The sequence below is a fragment of the Symphodus melops genome (assembly GCF_947650265.1).
Source record: "Symphodus melops genome assembly, chromosome: 6".
In the NCBI taxonomy this organism is placed as follows: domain Eukaryota; kingdom Metazoa; phylum Chordata; class Actinopteri; order Labriformes; family Labridae; genus Symphodus; species Symphodus melops.
The window spans coordinates 20,866,871-20,884,933 of record NC_136696.1 but is presented as its reverse complement, the minus strand read 5'-3'; the positions used below and the strand labels follow the sequence as shown (position 1 = coordinate 20,884,933).

At 41.4% G+C, this 18,063-nt stretch overlaps 2 protein-coding genes across 4 annotated transcripts; both read left to right on the top strand.

Annotated features, from left to right (window-relative positions):
* Positions 1–575: 575 nt before the first annotated feature.
* Positions 576–11,934, top strand: LOC306826131 (cingulin-like protein 1). Of its 3 annotated transcripts, none has more exons than XM_079347262.1 (19): positions 576–647; positions 2,267–3,223; positions 3,321–3,388; positions 4,761–4,869; positions 4,972–5,067; positions 5,165–5,313; positions 6,298–6,439; positions 6,544–6,756; positions 6,861–7,022; positions 7,136–7,240; positions 7,448–7,600; positions 7,778–7,948; positions 8,260–8,412; positions 9,317–9,406; positions 10,448–10,531; positions 10,689–10,813; positions 11,065–11,173; positions 11,268–11,431; positions 11,530–11,934. In XM_079347262.1, exons 2-19 carry the CDS (start codon positions 2,276–2,278, stop codon positions 11,609–11,611), a joined length of 3,123 nt encoding a protein of 1,040 aa, XP_079203388.1. In that variant the 5' UTR covers positions 576–647; positions 2,267–2,275; the 3' UTR covers positions 11,612–11,934. The 3 variants fall into 3 exon arrangements, with proteins under 3 accessions (XP_079203388.1, XP_079203387.1, XP_079203386.1); XM_079347261.1 differs by having other exon boundaries at positions 3,294–3,388; positions 6,882–7,022; XM_079347260.1 differs by having other exon boundaries at positions 3,294–3,388.
* A 222-nt stretch (positions 11,935–12,156) lies between these two features.
* aqp9a (aquaporin 9a) lies at positions 12,157–17,213 on the top strand. The gene is made up of 6 exons (XM_079347263.1): positions 12,157–12,351; positions 12,527–12,653; positions 13,620–13,757; positions 13,931–14,049; positions 15,031–15,248; positions 16,324–17,213. The coding sequence occupies exons 1-6, from the start codon at positions 12,250–12,252 to the stop codon at positions 16,535–16,537; spliced, it is 918 nt and encodes a 305-aa protein (XP_079203389.1). The 5' UTR covers positions 12,157–12,249; the 3' UTR covers positions 16,538–17,213.
* The last annotated feature ends 850 nt before the right edge of the window (positions 17,214–18,063 follow it).

The following is an 18,063-nucleotide window of genomic DNA, read 5'->3' as shown; positions in this document are numbered from 1 at the left end:
GTTAGAATAAGTACTTCAAACTTTTACTGCCGTAAAAGTGCAAAGCCAAAGATGCAAAACTATCCCAAACTAGAGTTTTCTTAAAATGTTATTGTGACTGATAAACTATAACTCATAACGATAAGATATAAGCCCTATGTTGGCCTTGTGATCCTGACCATATATCACAACTTGTCTGTTTGTCATTGTTTTCTCATTTTTTCAGCTCCCAACCATCCATTCTCTGATGAATTTACATTCACACAAAAAAAAGGCTTATAACTGGGCCTGTATTTAGGAAAAGGGAAAACTCAGATGATACCAACTCAGATGTAAGAGTTGTGTTCCTTTATTGCCAGAGACTTAACACAAAACATCTGCAGTCATTCCCTCTGTCGTCCTCAAATTACAGATCTGTCCCATCACAAACCGATCCGCTCTCTGTTATATATTAACGGGGTGATTTATGGTTCCAACCATTTTGACTTCCATATTATGGTTATTAAATCATTGTAAGTGTTGAGGCGTGGGCTTGTGTTTTAAACACGATGCAGGCAGTGAACGCCTCTCTTAGCGGGCAGTGGAGGCAGGACAGTGAGCGGTCAGAGGAGGAGGAGGAGGAGGAGGAGGAGGATTCAGTTTAACTCTCGGACTGGACAGAGCCGCCGGTAAGTTTCAACTCGGGTCGTTAACTTTGCGTTTCCTCTGAACGTAAATAAAATAATCGCTTTTGTGACTTTTGTGTAACCTATCATTGTTTTTATGGGGCGACTTATTGTATCGTAATTAACTTTGAACCATTTTCTCCCACTTTCACTGTATCAACCAGTTTTAAATGCCGCTCCTGTAGGTAATGATTGGATGGAGTTTCTGTTCTAATACATTTTTTATTGTGGAGCCTACTTTTCCTGACTGTAAACTATTTGTTTAAAGTGTTGTTGTTAAAACAGAGAGAGGTAAAGTGAAGTTCAGTCAAACCGGATAAACGCAGATCCGCTGCAAATGCATTCACTCACACACTTCTATAAACGGGACTTAAAGAGTAAACTGAATTAAAGTTTAAAGAAAAATGTTTTGATCAAAGTCCTGTTAGCAAAATGGTTGATAACATCGGACATTGGTTTGATATTTGCCACTTACTAATTTACTAATTATTAATTTAGCATTGTTGGGCGAAAAGTTGGCAGTATTTTTTTTAATGTTTTCTGACTATATAACTATATAGGCGACTCGGGACACCATTGGGGGTGAATAAAATCTGCTGTTTGTTTTTAATTTCTTTTTTTACTTGATTTGATATATTCTTAAACGCATCACATGGGTCATTTAGCGGTTGATGCTGAAAAGGATGTTCTGACTAAGTGTGTCATTCTGATTAATTTTACTCCAAGGATGAATAAGTTGTCAGCATGCTGGAGAGAGATTTTCCACAACCTGGATACTAAAGCATGAACAATTAGACTATTGTATCTGGAGAAAGATAATTTGCCAATTTTCTGGAGCCTTATCAATGATCTGTTCAAGTGTTTTTTCTATGCAAAGGATGTTGTTTTCATCCTCTCAGAATTGGAGATTTCCTCCTTTTCTAGGTTCTGTCATATTACCCTGGGCGTTTTTGGTTTAACACCAAACATAAAAAGACATGTAAACACACATGGGGGAGGAATCACATGCAATTTCTTACATTTTAAGACCAAATGATGGATCTAAAGAAAAGTCTGTGTTCACTGACCTTTAAGCGCTATCTATATAAACCATTGATAGGTTATAAAGCCTTTATAATAAAGACTAAAATCAGTATTTCTTTTTTATTACTAGGCAGCATCAGGTTTGTAAAGAAGTGGAATGACTAAACTCAGGATGGCGCTCTTAAGAGGATACCTTTTTGTCTTCTTCATAACCCCTCTTGTGTTTCACTCTCACAGTAACACATTTGTTGAAAAGCACTTTCCTCGAGTGTCATACCATGAAATGGATGACGACACCTTGGAAACCTCGGTCGGTTGTAGGCGTCATGCAGTTGTCTCAGCTGTACAATAGTAGACTGTCATGAGCACACAGAAGGCGCTGTTTTCATTGCACAGCATTATCAGGCTATTGTCAGTCTCCATTTATTCGCTCTTTTACTGAGTGCAGCTGTGTTAGGAGTCGTATGGACGTCTATCATTGTGTCCCTGTGTGGCTCCCTCGCTCCTATGTTGTGTAATCACTATCCTGGATCGCTCACCTTCCCATGCATGATCACTTTTCTTCACTGTTATTTTGTAACACTTTTTTTTCTCACCAGTTCATCTGAATGTCCAAGATGGAGTCTCAGCAACTGAGCGGCTCTCCAGACGTCAGGATACAGCGGAGCCAGGACAGCATGTTTGGAGTCAGGGTCCAGGTCCAAGGGGTCAAAGGTCAACCCTATGTGGTTCTGAACAGTTCTGGCCAGGAGATCCACCGGGACATCTCTGTGATAACTCACCAGGCTGGGTATAACCCGGGCATGGTGAGGAGGTCTGTGGACTCTTCATCTGAGTCACAACGGACTGCAGCCCCTTCTGGGTTTCATTATCAGAAACATCCTGAGCTTCTGCGACCTTATGACCCTGAGAGGAATAACCTCAACTTAGTTGTTCCTTCAAACGGTTCAAGAGCTCGACCAGGACAGCAAAACATGGCTCTTTATCAAGAGACAACCCCCTCTACTAAACCCAGGATCCCCCTGCCGGCTGAAGGCCCAGAGGGAGACCAGGGGGAGGTGGTCCAAAATAAAGAACCTTCCTTAAGTCGACAGCTCCCTGGGAGGTCTCCAAACACAGTGGACACAGACTCCATCTTATCTGTAGGGAAGCTTATAAGCCAGTTCAACAGCAGTCAGCGGAGAGGAAGAGGAGGCCCGAGGAACAGGTTGGACCCGGAGCAGTGTCGAAGGTCACGCAGCGTGGATAGCAGCAGAACCTCTGAATCCTCGTCCTCCTCCTGTTCCTCCAGCAGAGCCTCCTCTCTGAAAGGTGTCAGGGGCGAGACTCCAAGTGGGATATATCCTCCAGGGTCAGCCAGAGCCCGGCTCCTCAGCGGGGAAGCCTCTTATGGGAGCAGGAAGGAAGAGAACAGGCTGAGCACCCTTAATAGTGGTCAAAATGGAAAAGAGATGTTCCCTCCACAGGCTGCAAAACTTCTTCAGAGAGCAGAGAAACTGTCCATCTCCACATTGTGCAGTGACCAGATGGATGAATCTGATGACAGAGATGCACAGGTAAAGAGATTTGCACCAAGGCACAGTATTTATTTATAAAAGGTGTATTTATTGCTGTATATTTGTTAAGGTGACTCCTGATCTTCTGAAAGGACAGCAAGAACTCTCTGTGGACTCAGCTGAAGACACAACGAGACAAATGCTGTTCGTGTACCTCCAGGACGGGTGAGTGTCCCTAAAGACTGAGAACTTTGTGAAAGTTGCTTCCACATTCTGAAAAATATGTTTTTTTGCTTTCTTGCTAAGATTTAGATGAGAATATTGATTCACTTATGTCTCTACCTGAAATATTAAGGTACAGTCATTGACCAGGGAGCTTATCTTAGCACAAGGTCAAGTCATGTGTTCTTTACAGCTTTTATAGCCCCCATTAATTTAGAAAAACATTTTCCCAGTTTTGAATCCAACAGTTCCTGTATTAAATGTACATTATCGCCCAAATATATTTCAATAAAGCATTTTATAAGTATATATACAGCAAAATAACAATATTTTCTCCTCCTTCAAAAGATTTCAAATGCCTGATGACTTATCCTGCACTCAGAGGTGTTTACTCATTTTTTGACTAATTAATGCATTACAGTAAAAGGCTAATGATCTTATCAAATTCATCCCAACGTTATTTTCTGCCTTCTGATAGGCTGTGATTGGTTCTATCCCATTTCAGTTAGAAACACATCCCGACAGTCAGATACCCTCGAAGTTCTGTTTGTTGAGACTTTAAGTGAAGAGGCAACTAACATTTTAAAAAGAGTAAAGCAATTTATTTCAGCCGATATAAAGTGGGATAAAATCTAATTAAAGTAGATTTGTGAAATCTAGCACTAGTCAAAATTATTACATCCTTTACTATCTGTCTACTTGGGAGGCAGCTTCATGTGTGCAGCACCTGAGCCCAACACTTATGTTCTTAAGTATGAAATAAGCCAGGCTTGTCTATTTAACCTGGCTGCAGTTTTTATGCTAAGCTCAGAAGCTAAAAATGATACAAGTTGTAGCTTTGTGTGTGATATATAAAAGGATAAGTGGTATCAATCTTCTCATTGAACACTAAGCAAAAAAGAAATTGTGTCAGACAATTGCTTTAAAATAGCGTGATAAATAAGTTTCCTCTCTCGAGTAATGTTCAAACTAAAATTGATCTTTGCCATGTATATTTTATTTACCCTACAGCCGCCTTTAGGTGATTAGCTTGTGGTTGTGATCATGTAATGTGGTCAGATAAGGGGGTGCTGCTCCAGCTGTGTGTGCTCACACTGCAGTCAGGAATGCAGGGCATGTTCTTGTTTCCCCAGATAAAATAACTTCACAAGGAAAAGTTTTTCAGACTCGTCAGTGCTTTGTCAAAAAATGTGCTTAAGCCGGCCGATTTTATTCAAGAATCGCTGCCAGGCTAAGGAAGGTGAGGTATTTATTTTGCTCCACTGAAACATCCTGCACTGCCTTCAGTAGACAACTGACAACATTTTACTTCATCATTAAACCCTTAGAAGACTTTTGATGGGGGGATTGTAAAATCATTTTTCTTGATTCTTAGGACGACTGATGATGACTCGACCACTCAGAAGAAAGTGAACCTGCTGCTTGAGAGGGTCAACAAGATCAAGTGGAAGATGGCTGAAAATTTGGAGGAGCTGGAGGAGAAAGTGTGTTGGGAGTGTGGATCCTTGTTCAGCATGACTGAATGTGTTTGTCTGACCATAATGCTGAAACTGCGTCGCTCAACTTCTCCTTTCTCTCACCTGTAGGGTTCTGCAGCTAAGGTGAAGCTTTTACAGGAGAAACAAGCCGCACTGGAGAAAGAGGTGTCTGAGTTAGGGAAAAAACTGGAAACTGAGATTAAGGTTAAGTACTGTTCCATCCTGCTGATTCATTTCGAAAACACTCACTTCCTGTCCCTGTGAGTGACGTTCCTTGTCTGTGTCCTGTTGTGTGGTGCAGAATGAAAAGACCCTTGCCAAAGCTTGTGAAAAGGCCCGAACAGAGAAGAAGAAACTTCAGGAAGAGCTGGCCAAAAGTCAGGAAGAGCTCTGCAATCTCAAGGACAGACTGGCTGAGATCGAGGCGGCACTACAGTCCACCAAACAAGAGTGAGGATCTTACCTCGGTTAATAATGATGACTGAACTATGCCATATCTAAAAATCTTCTTAAAGAGTAGGCTACTTCTTAAAATAATATTTGAATCTATCAGTAACCTCAGTAATAGTGAGGCTGGTGCTTTTAAGCTAATCACAAAGTGTCTCAAACAATGTATCGGGAGCTTTTCTGTCTTTTCCCCCGAACCTTCAGATGAAGACCTGCTAGGTTGTGATAAGATTAGCAGCAACCAAAGTTGAAAAATTCTATTGCTAGTTTTTTCTTGCTTTATTGCAGAGAGGTTTTGTCTGTAGGGTGCTGTTAAAGAAGAGGCTGTGCAGTTTGCTTTTAGCCTCTATCTTAAAAGAAATATTGTAAACAGGAGGAAACAGTTTGCCTATTAGCTGAGCTGTACCTGTATAGGCCTACATAGACATCACACACATCAGGCAATTAAGTACACACAGACTATTTTCATTATACTTTATTGTCTGGATGAATAAATGTAAATTGAAGAGCTGTAGTTGAGCTGTAGCTGTAGTTGTAGCTGAGTTTCTGGTTGGTGGAATGTGTTTGAACGAGCCTTTACCCGTTGGGCTAAGCTAACAGTTGCTGGATGTAGCTTTATATTGATATAGGTGGGTTTGGTTCTTCAGTGTTTTTATTGTCGAAAAAATTCCATAGAATTGTAATGAATCAGTCCAGAGCTTAACAGAATACTTGTGTGCCAACTCTATGGTACTAACCAGGCCTTAGAGTGATCCTTTGATACATGTCCTTTTACTAAGCTTCTGTCAAGTGAACTGTGATGATCCTGTGAAGGTCATTTGACCGAAAGAAGAGTCAAATACCATTTGGATTAAGTGTGCACATGCCTTTCTGTTATCTAGTTCCTTCAGGAACCTTTAAATCTAGGACATGGGGCGTTTTCCCTTGATATGAAATTCAGAAATTAAATATATCTGTCTTTTCTGCACATTTTTTGCATGCTGTCAGTTTGACTCAGATGAAGACAGAGAGAGAGAGAGCTAAGACGGAGATGAAAGACCTCCAGCAGCAGCTTTCTGAGATGCACGACGAGCTGGACCACGCCAAGAAGGCTGAGGTGATAAACACGGAGAAAGAAGTCCTTCTGAAGGTAAATGAAACCACATGATTGAGGAAAGCTTCACAAATCAACAACAGCTGGAAAGCACCTCCACTGGCCACAAGGTATTAATTTTTTTGTTGAATGTGTGTCAGGACATGGCTCTGCTGCAGATGGACTTTCAGGAGATGCAACAGGTGAAGGAGGAGCAGGAGGAGGTGCTGCACCATAGGGAGCGAGAGCTGACTGCCCTGAAGGGGGCACTGAAAGAGGAGGTGGAAACTCATGATAACTACATGGCCGCACTGAAGGAGGAATATGAAAACGAGGTTGAAAAGCTGCTCAGAGATTTAGAGCAGGCAAAAGAGGTAACAGAAGAGACATGTTTATCTTTTGTCTTGAGTACAAAAAAGCTAAACCATGCATTTTGAGCCATGTTTAATTATCCTCTCCTGACTATCCTGACTTTAAGAGCGGTGCGACTAAATTGCAGCTGAAGGAGCTGAGCCAGGAGAAGGAGCAGCTGAGAGGAAAGGTGCAGGAGCAGAACAACAAGATGGATCAGCTGAGTCTGGCAATCCAGGAGAGTAAAACCAAAGAGCGGCTGCTGGAACAGAGGGCAAAGCAACTGGAGGTGAGAAACGCAGACAAATGTCCATCCAGATGGTTTTATTAACCTTTCTTCATTCTGATGTGTTCTGAGTTTGATCTTTTCTATAAATATTCATGTTTGTCTTTGTTCCCTAGAGAGAAAAGCAGCAGCTGGAGGAGGCGCTGAGGGATGTAAGGAGGAATGAGGAGGAGATATGTCAGTCCAACCAGTCGCTGCTCTCTCGTTTAGAGGAGGTGCAGGTAAAGAGAAGTTCTGTTAGCTTTAGAGAAACGGCCTGATGTTAACTGTGCAGCTTCTCTTTCCTGCATGCAAACTCCTCTTTCCTTTGATTTGTTTCCCTCTCTGTACCGTAACTAGTCAAATGAAAAATAACGATGATTTAATAAAGCTTTGCATTAAAGACTCACAAACATTGTTAACTGGGCTGTCCTCTTTCTTTTTTCCAGGGTCGGCTAACCAAGCTTAATCACGAGCACAGGGAGCTGAAGGAAAAGCTGAAGGAGGAGAGAAAACAAACCGAGGAGCTGTGGAGGACAAAAACTGAACTGGAGGATGAGAGGAGGATGCAGGACAGGACTGTAGAGCAACTGCAGAGGAAGGTGAAGTTGGCAAAAAATGTGTTATCTTACATGACATAAACAGGCAGCTGATACTCCTAGTGCTTGTTAAATCTTTTGTAAACAGATATGAGCTATACTGTATACTGCCATTTAACTTTACACCCTCAGAGGGGCACTTATCTCACCGTTGGCCTCTTTGTTTATCTTCATGTTCAGATGAATAGCATCATGGAGGAGTGTGAGGCGTCCACAGATGTGCTTCAGAACCAGGTTGATGAGGCCAAAGAGAAGAGTCAGAGGGAGTTGGACGAGCTGCGGAGACAGCTGCAGGAAAAGGGAGTAGAGCTGGAGAAATCCCGACAGGCAGCCAAAAAACTGCAGGAAGAGGTGTGGTGCTCAATGTCCCTCTGATTCATCAGATCGACTGTCTTTGTTTCCAATAAAAAAGAGTACTACGGTATGAAAATGAAGAGTGGGTCTTTGTTTTAATATTTTTCTTCTGAGTAGGTGCTAAAAGATTATGGAGGGTTTTTTTGGGTGGTAAACAGAAACATAAAAAGTAGTCCAAGATATCTCACATGTTTCTGTATATATATAAAAAAACATTCCATGGTAGGAGGAACTGCAGGTCAAACGTTATGCATGCAACATCTTATCTGACATTGTGTGTTTGCCTTTGTGATCTTTTCTGTGTCCAGCTGCTTCCTCTGGAGGAGGATCTGCGGAGGTGTCTCAGTGAGCAGCAGGAGGCCCAGCTCAGGGGCCGGCAGCTGGAGCTGCGGGTGGAGGAGCTGGAGGAGAGGAATGCAGCCACGGTGGGGGAGCGGGAGCGGCAGGTCAAACTCATGGAGGTGAACTGCAACCTTTAGGAACCATTACAACCAAACATTATGTTTTTGATCATGTTTTTGTCTAAGCTTTTAATGTATTATCTCTGTCGAACTTGGGATTCTTGAATATCCTGGTATACAACTCGGTAGCATATTTGACTTTTTAATCTTTGATTGATCTTTGTTTTCACTAGCTTCCTTCAGTTTACAATGCAGACTTTGTGTTTTGGATTAGTGCATCACATCTTCGACTGGTGAGAACTTGACATGACAGCTATGAGCCTGAGAGTCTTCTGTAGGGTTTTCACAGCTGAAGCATAAAGATCTTTCCAAAGTGGAGTAAAAAGGTTTCAAGATGACAGCTCCAATTTTCCGTGGCCTAAAAGTAATATTCTCATGTGCATGACTCCAGTTCTAAACTGATGAACTCTTATCAGAGCTCACAGTCAAACACACTTCAGGTCATCACAAGCTGTGGAGTGTTTATCTTCTCCTGTGCCTGTATTTGCCCTCACTTGTTCCTGTGAACTGTAAGGGTGCTGAAAAGAGCCAACAACATCTCACAGCTCAGCTCTGTTTGTCCTGCTGATGACAAAACATGACACAGTGATAGCAGTGTGCTCACTGTTGACTCTGTGAATCGACCAAGGAAACTGCTGTTTACTGTACAAAGTTATCAGACCAGTCTGGGTGTTCTCAGGAGTCCTCTTTCACTTTTTCTTCTGTTTTCAAACACTCCCATCCACCGAACAGAACATTACATTTTTCCTCATTGCAGGTTTCCAGGCGTTATCATGATTTTAATGCTGTTTTTCACATCACACTAACAAGCACCCGATTGATCACGTCCTGTTTTCTGAGAAGCATGACGGTGTACAGCTAAATGTTGGTTTGACGCTCCTCTCGTGTTTTTCTCTTCTCTCAGAGTCGTATCAGTCAGCTGGAAGAGGATCTTAATGATGAGCGAGGCAGCGCAGACCGGCTGATGGAGCGATTAGACAAAACCAAAGAGCAGGCAGGTTTAATCCCTCACTGTGTTTGCGTTTTGTCCACACACGTAGCTCTCATCCTGTATTTTCGAACAGTCACACAGCGACAGAGTTATAACCTGTATTAAGTCAGAACCACCCAGCCCTACATCTGTTTCCATTAAACAGATTTCAGGCTGAGTTCTCAGATTTCCCATTAGACATGAAAAGCTGCTGATTTGTGTTTCCCAGCCTGGCTGTAAAACAAGTTTTGTTTTGGTTTCTCCACGTTAAGCCCTGAAATATGTCTGAACCCCTCTGACTTCATACACGTTTCTTCATATCTTAGGCCGTCACAGGAGCCTCACATCCTCTGTGTGCCTGTAAAGTAGGCCACCATTCATCGGAGCAAAGCGGTGCAGACTAATTGACACAAAACACTTGGTTGGTTGCAGTACAGACAGAAAAAAGCTAACTATTGTGAGCAGCCTTTCACACTCCCTACACCGGGCCTCTGGATGTTATTAGAGAGCCTTTAGATCTGATGTCGCTGCTCAGACCAGACTGCATTTCCTCTCATTTCAGGAGTTAAGCTGAAAACCTTTCACTAAACCTGAAAGTCAACAGGCGGTGCTCTTTCTCAATAAGAAACAGCCGTGTTTTCAGTCAATATGAAAGCCAGCACATCTGATGCACAAGCCCATATTTACCTTCAAGGTCGGAAATTGGCAAAAACAAACAAGTTCTTCAGTTCCCACGTGTCTTTGCCCTGTTGGTTTAATAAACAATGACTTTATTCCATTATTTTTTATAGATTTTACAGAAGTACAAGACTTCTTGTTTTTAGTAACGTTTGAATCACTCTTAATTAATTTAGTCTTTGTACCACTGAATATGTTCCCCATTCTAAAGTGAGTTAATAACTATTCACCAGCAGTTTCACACTCATGATCGAATTTTAAAAAAGAAGTGTTGAGTAAGTCAACTATGTTAAAATAGTTTATATTTCAAGGATTTGAGGGAATGTACTTAGGCATTTTTCACCACTGCTGACTGATCCAATCTGTGTTTCCCTCCATGTGCGACAGATGGACCAGATAAGGAGTGAGCTGATGCAGGAGAGAGCCGTCAGACAGGATCTGGAGTGTGACAAGCTGAGCCTCGAGAGACAGGTACTCCCAACAGAACCCTGAGACTGGAGCTTACCTTTGGCACTCAGGGGCCCCTTAATTACAAAACTCATCTGAAGCGTTAGAAGGGTTTAACAACGCCACATAGTCCCTTTGAATTATTTTTCATGACTATCCTGTGGTATATTTTCTGTCTCAGAATAAAGACCTGAAGGGCCGAGTGACTCATCTGGAGGGATCACAGAGGAACAACCAGGATTCACTCGTCTCCAAACTGAACTGTCGCATCCAGGAACTTGAGGAGCGGTTGCAAGGAGAAGAGAAGTAAGCTGTCTCTACAAAATATTAGATACATAGAAAATGCAGAGTTTGTACATCCCTCTAATGGATACAACTCTGTGCATCATGGTTCCATTAGACAGTCTATGGTTGCTTACTAGCAGTGACACCCCCCTCGTATCACTTTCCCTGTGGTTGTAAGAGTGAGAGTATCCTTGGTCTGAAACACAGTGGGCAGGTGTTGAGTTACAGGAAGCTGCAGCAGCGATGTGATCTCTTGCTGCTTTCATCCTCAGAGACAACAACAGCCTGCAACAAGCCAACCGAAGACTGGAGCGCAAAGTAAAGGAGATGAAGATGCAGTCGGATGAGGAGCATGTCAACCTGCTGAGCCAGAGAGACCAGGTAGACACTTCTTAAACCACAAACTTATCATCTAGCAGCTGGGAGCAGTCTAATTGACTCATTACTGAATTGTTCACTTCTCTGAACTTTACAGCTGACTCAGAGGCTGAAGACAGTGAAGAGGCAGATGGATGAGGCAGAGGGGGAGATCGAGCGCCTGGAACATTCAAAGAAGAAGCTGCAGAGAGAACTGGACGAGCAGATCGAGGCCAATGAGCAGCTTCATGGCCAAATGAGCGCACTGAGGAATGAGATGAGGTGACTGCTCACCTTCTCCCACCATCTTCCTCGTACTGTATGTGCAGCATCACATTCAATCCTGTAAAATTGTTTGTTTGTTTTTTTTGCATTTACAGGCGAAAAAGGAAATCCCCTCCTCTCATTAAGGCTGTGGAGGACAATGTGCAGGACGAGGATGACTTTGGTTCAGACTCTTAATACAAAACACTCACTAATAGTCATCCCTGGACTGTAACGAAAAGATGAACTCACTCTGAAGAATCCTTGATGTCATAATTCATATAATGTCATTAACAACTCAGGTGTGATCTTATAATGTTGTGAATAGCATGGCGGCTCGCCAAGGCTGACCTCTTGTGGCAATATGTGTAACAGCACTATCTAACATGCTGATGTTTTACAATGCAAAGGCCAAACTGGCTTACTTACCTGTACTCAAAATGTATTTTCTGGTCCTTAAGTTATTTCTCTGAGGGAGGAGTGAATATGATGCAAACTGCAAATGTTAAACCAATGAATAAATGCATTTAAAAGTATGCGAAACATTCACTTATGTCTTCCCATCATGAGAGACCTTAGTAATTACCTTTGACGACGCAGAAAATCCTACCTGAAATCATGTTTGATGATGATAAATTCACGTCAGATTATGCACTCTAAACTGACTGAGTAGATAAAGAGCAGAGGGATGGTTGTACAAATGGATCGATGATCTGTGCTGAATGGCTGCAGGCTGTGTAGAGGTGGAGATCTGACATGAGAGCTCTGATAAGTCCCAGAGCTTCACACTGCTGCTGGACGTCTGGTAGTTGTATCAGCAGTTGGCAAAGTGACACATGGAAAAACCCCACAAGAGAAGCATGAGGCAACATTGTGCTCTCAAACATGGAATACTTAAGGAATTTCTGGCAGAATTCCTGGGGACGTTTGTTTTGGTTGTAAGTATAATTGTTTGTCTTTTGTGAAGCATTTGCAAGTTAGATGTCTTTTGTTATGCTTAGTTCCATTAGGTGCTACTACTTTATGTCCAGATATGTTTTTTATGATGTATTGGTAAAAAGATTGAAGATATGCCTGTTTGATTTTGTTGCCCCTCTCCCCTCTGTTGGTCAGCTGTTTGGCTGTGGCTCCGTCGCTCAGACCGTCCTCAGTCGAAACACTCTGGGTGAGCCTCTCACGATCCACATCGGCTTCTCTGTGGGACTGATGATGGCGGCTTACGTGGCCGGTGGAGTATCAGGTAAATGTTGTAAATGTACAGTAGTTGATGAAACTTCTGCATCCGATTGTTTATTTCCATCAAGTAAAACTTCATCTCCCACAAGCCACCAGCAGTGTTTGGTATTTTACTTTGAAATTCATGCGGTACAATTTGATAAATGAGGTCATTAGATGGTGTTGAGATCAATTTTCTTCTTCGCTGGCATCCTACAAAATCAAGTTTACAGTTTGTTTGCATATTCAGCTTCGCTGCTCTGTTTAATCTACTGTTAAGCTCTTCAGACCCCCAGCATTAAAATAATTCATAGTTAATACAAATGACCAGTGGCTGAACACATAAACATCCTCACACAGCTCGCTTGTATGTGTTAGAATGAAATGTTACTCTAAGGCTTGCAGATTGTAATAACACAACTTTATGACTTCCTGTCCAGCTATGTGCCACCTCCACAGCTCCAGAGTCAGCAGGAACGTGCCAGCGCTCCGTCCACATCCAATGAGTGTGGACTGGGCATTGATTTGTTAGCACAGGCTTTCCTGGGTCATTCGTTACCCTGGGCGTCAAATGTCCTTCAAATTGCATTGATCACAAGCTGCACTCGTGTCTATGACAGAGACCAGACTGGAGTGTAAACTACACAGCACATTTTGTTAGTTTTCTCGTTAAATTAGTTTAAGATCTATGGTAGGAATGTCTAATGTGTTTTTGAATGTTAAACAGTCTGGATGTGAGCACAGCTGGATGAAGAAGGGGAACACAAAAGGCTCCTTTTGTTTTTCTTCAAATTTCTAATACTTGATCATTATTCTGGCGCTTTTATTGTGAATATACATAACAAAACCCGGCACCGCCCAGGGCAGCGGCTCCCCTTCTGCTGCCCCTCGTAAATGTGACACCCTCACTAATGATGGAGAGGGTATCATGCCAAACACCCCCACCCACTGCAACCCTCCCTCACCCCTCTTGCTTTGTCCTCTCTCCCAGGGGGCCATGTAAACCCTGCTGTGTCTCTGGCCATGGTGATTCTTGGAAAGCTGAAGATCTGGAAGTTTCCCTTCTACGTCATCGCTCAGTTTCTTGGTGCTTTCGCTGGAGCCGCCGCAGTCTTTGGAATATACTATGGTAAAAAAAAAAAGAAAGAAAGAAAAGAAAACACATGCAGTTTAAGTTGTGAATAAAGAGCCAGCAATCATACTCAGAAAGTAATCTTTTAGCTGTCAGAAAAAAACGTATTTCTGTCTTGTTCTTTGAGATTGAATATATCCCCTTCGACTTTCTGTTTGTCCCCATCACAGATGCTTTCATGGACTTCACCAGTGGGATTCTGTCAGTGACAGGAATCAATGCAACAGGTCACATTTTTGCTTCTTACCCAGCGAGGCACCTGTCAGTCTTGGGCGGCTTCATTGATCAGGTGAGCTCTGCTGGATGTGACCCGATCACCCTCTATTGTTCACCTTCGCTCCCATTAAGGCTCTAAAGCCTGCAAAGTCTGGCAATTGTAGCTAATGCAGAATTGATTGCCCCCCTTTCGTTTGAGAATACCCCCTCTTTTGCACTATTTTGGGTCTAATCACAGATTTCCTGGTATTCTCTGAGGGGTCAAATCTATACCCAACACCACTTTCTGTCGTTTTTAAGTGGAATCAGTGGTGCAGAAATAACATGTCTACCAGCTTTTAACTGTTTAAAAAGATATAAGGTGAACCAGTGAATAACTCAGATAAGTGTGTTTGTTGTGTCCTTTTGAGTATCTGCCTGACAATAGTGCTGTTCAGTCCTGAGCATGCTTTTTGGAGGAGACATACATTGGGGATAAACATTTATAAGGCAGGAGAATATAAAAGGAGAATATTCAGAATGATTATTGTGAAAATGTATGCCTGACCACTGTTCAGATCATGCAGAAGTACATGTTAAATGTTTATGAAATGAAAATACGTAGCAAGTTACTGATTCTGAAATCTGGAGAGGTCAAAGTGAGTTAAAGCTAAAGACTCTACAACACATCTATTTCACTCTCTGTGTTTGAACTATGTGTAATGACATCATCAACAGGTCAAAAAGTAATATTTTACCTTTAACTTCTATTGTTGCAAAATGAATGCTCAAAGACACATCCTTGTTTATTTGAAAAAAGGATTTTGCTGCATATTCTCATATTTACATGAATATAAGTAAACAAAGCTTGAGCAGGACATGTAGGAAGCTAAAAGTTCATATATCATTTCAAGGTAACAAACAGAGCTTAAATATAAAAAGAAATCAAGGTGAAGATGATCTCTTCAAAATTAGAGAATTACAGCTTTGTGTCTTCATGCTTTTTAAATGTCAGCTGTGTTGATGGTGTAGCTCAGCTCTGCAGTTTATCAAACACAACTTTAATCTCCTGCAGGTGGTGGGGACGGGCATGCTGGTCCTGTGTATCCTGGCTATCATCGATGGGGGAAACATTGGAGCTCCTAAAGGTGTGGAGCCGCTGGCCATCGGTCTGATCATCATGGCCATCGGTGTGTCCATGGGGCTGAACTGTGGGTACCCCCTGAACCCAGCCAGAGACCTGGGGCCCCGACTGTTTACAGCACTAGCAGGATGGGGGATGGAGGTGTTCAGGTAACGGCACAGCACAGAATGTCAGACAATATTTATCTCTATATCACATCCCCCCAGGTTGGTTGTGTTATTTTTCTCAGCTTGGTTAAATTAATAAACAGCATTTAAACATGATTGTATATGGCCCTCAGTATATAAAGTAAATAATGTGCTTAAAAAAGTAAGTAGCCATTGAGAATATTATACACAAAGAAATATTTGACAAATATTTTAAGTACTCGGTGGAAGCTGTAATTTATTTGTTTGTTCAGTTGTTTTTGAAGCAAATGAATGATGATGTTGCCAGCACACCGTGGCTTCGATTTGTTTATTTCTAGAAGGAACAACAATAAATGTTATGTTGGTCTAGACATTATTTTGAATATATTACATTAGATTGTTTGTTTTAATATTGGGTCATGCATAAATAATTTGTCCAGCCTGAAAGGTGTTTACGAGACAAAATTATTTAGAAAAATAGTCTGAGTCAAAACGTAAACAAAAACGACAATCCCAATTCACTAGAAGTGCACTACTCATTAGAAATGGGTATTAAACAAACGTCCTTTTCTGTCATCTGTGCATCAAAACATTTCAAGACTGAAAACATGCATTTTATTTGTTAAAGGTTTTCTTTACTCATCATAATCAGGACAGTAGAAGTCCCATGAAGACTTCTTTCTTTTTTGTATTTCTGTTCTGTTGAGCACTCTAAAACCTCTGTGTCCTTGTTAACTACACTATACAAAAGGTTCAGTGTGTTATTTTCTTTTGGTCTGAATATATATGTTCTTTTAATATTATTTAATATGTCTGTATATTTACTTTATACTTAAAATAGTGTTAAAGAATTTCATCTGCTTGGTAGTGAAATCCTCTTAATAATATCTCTTTATCAGATGTGTTTATGTAGCTCAGCAGTGAAACCTGAGCTGAGATGGACAGTGTTGTTATATAACATCACATGCAGTGGACAGATGCAATCGATGTTTGTGAATGATCCAGTGATAGCATTAGTGAACTACATGACCTCGGTGACAGCTGCATGTGTCACTGACAGATATACATTTCCTCTGATGTGTTTTTACACTCCCAGCACGGGAGATAACTGGTGGTGGATCCCCGTGGCGGGGCCGATGGTGGGGGGCGTGCTGGCAGCCGTGATCTACTACCTGCTCATCGAGCTGCACCACCATCACCCCGACGAGCCTGAGAAGCCCCATGTTGAAGAAGAGGAAGAGGAGGAGGAAGAGGAAGACGATGATGAAAGCAGTCTTAAGGATAAATATGAGATGATCACCATGAGTTAGAAGACGTTACCCTCCAGGACAGTTTGAAAGGTTTGACTGTTAACCAGGTTAATAAAAAAAGCACGTCATGCATCTGTACGGACAGTTTTACCTGTTTATAGCTCCTCCTCTGGTTGACTTTATTCTCTGCAGACACAAGCTTTGCACCTCAGTGATGAAAGCATTACAACATGCAAAGTTCAAACCACAAAGCGTAATGAATTAAGAACCATTTTAAATGGAAAGCTACGATTAGCCCTGCAGCTGCTGTTTTCTGTGTTGTGGTTAAAAAAAAGAAACAAGGAACAGGTTTGACTGTCTTTACTAAATAATAATCCCATTACCTAAAATGTAGCTTCTTTTGTACTGTTTCATGAACACGTCCGTCCTGTGTGGTCACCGCTGATAAGACTTTCTACATACATGTAAATACTGTATTATAGATCTAAGATGAACCCTCACTTTAGAGATATTTTCATGAGAACAGTTGGTATTAAACTAATAGTTTTACATGCTCCTTAAGCTCTTTTCCCATTTACTTTTAATAATAGTTAATAACAAATAGTTTTGTTCGTTTTTTTCTTTTTACTTTCGTATTTTTCTTTATTCGTTATCATAATGAACCTCTTGTTCATTATTAATGTTTGTATTTTACTGAGTGTTGTTTTGTCTACATTAAAGTTTCTATAAATATTGATTTCATGAGAAATATTTTTACTTCAGGGTCTCATTAACAGTAAGTCCGGTTATCATCTTATACTGCCAAACTGCCATTACAGTGTACTGACAGCACATGAAGCCAGTGGTGTACACACACATTCTGGGCCTGAGAATTAGGGTTTAAATACCAAAAGAAAAAAAGTGTGATAGCAACATCTGAAGTCTAATTTACTTTAAAACATACAGTACCTACTTACAGAAAATCTCCAACTGGTATTTGAGCCTTTGACATCTTGCCATGTGGCTGAAATCCTAACAAACACAGCACTATCTGTCCTTGCTCTACTTAGCTGTTTACTCTTTCCCACACATTATGGCAATTAAAAAGAGAAGTCTGAACTTCAGGGGTCAGAAGACATACATTTCCATCTCCACATGTTAAGGCCCCTTGTGGCACTTTAAATAAGAACCAGCCTCCTTTGACTTGATGGGCTTACCTGTTTAGATGTACTTAAATTCAAGTACATAATGTCAGTTCAAAGCATGGGACACACTCCTGCGGGAGGAGATTTCTTTATATGTCAAAGACCGTGGACACAATTCTAACCCAAAGCTAGCTTGTTGTGAGGCTCACTAACCTTGTGAGGCTCACTAACCTTGTGAGGCTCACTAACCACTAAGCATAAACCATGGCTTTCTTGTTTAAGTTTTTTTTTTTTTCTTTCATTACATAAAAGTGGTTTCAAAGCATGGTCCACACAGTCGATCCCCACACAGGAAGCCTCCTGCTGGGATCAAAAACCAGCTTGCTTTGAGGTTACAGAGCCATTTGCATTGTTCAAAGTTTTTTTTAACTTAAATAGTCTTAGTTAAAAAGTATAGCAGAG

Coding starts and splice junctions, on each gene's coding strand:
- LOC306826131 (XM_079347260.1), top strand. CDS start 2,276: ATGTCCAAGATGGAGTCTCAGCAACTGAGCGGCTCTCCAGACGTCAGG. Junction 4,870..4,971: donor TGGAGGAGCTGGAGGAGAAA/GTGTGTTGGGAG, acceptor TCTCACCTGTAG/GGTTCTGCAGCTAAGGTGAA. Junction 10,814..11,064: donor CGGTTGCAAGGAGAAGAGAA/GTAAGCTGTCTC, acceptor TTTCATCCTCAG/AGACAACAACAGCCTGCAAC.
- aqp9a (XM_079347263.1), top strand. CDS start 12,250: ATGGAAAAACCCCACAAGAGAAGCATGAGGCAACATTGTGCTCTCAAA. Junction 14,050..15,030: donor TGGGCGGCTTCATTGATCAG/GTGAGCTCTGCT, acceptor AATCTCCTGCAG/GTGGTGGGGACGGGCATGCT. Junction 15,249..16,323: donor TGGGGGATGGAGGTGTTCAG/GTAACGGCACAG, acceptor TTACACTCCCAG/CACGGGAGATAACTGGTGGT.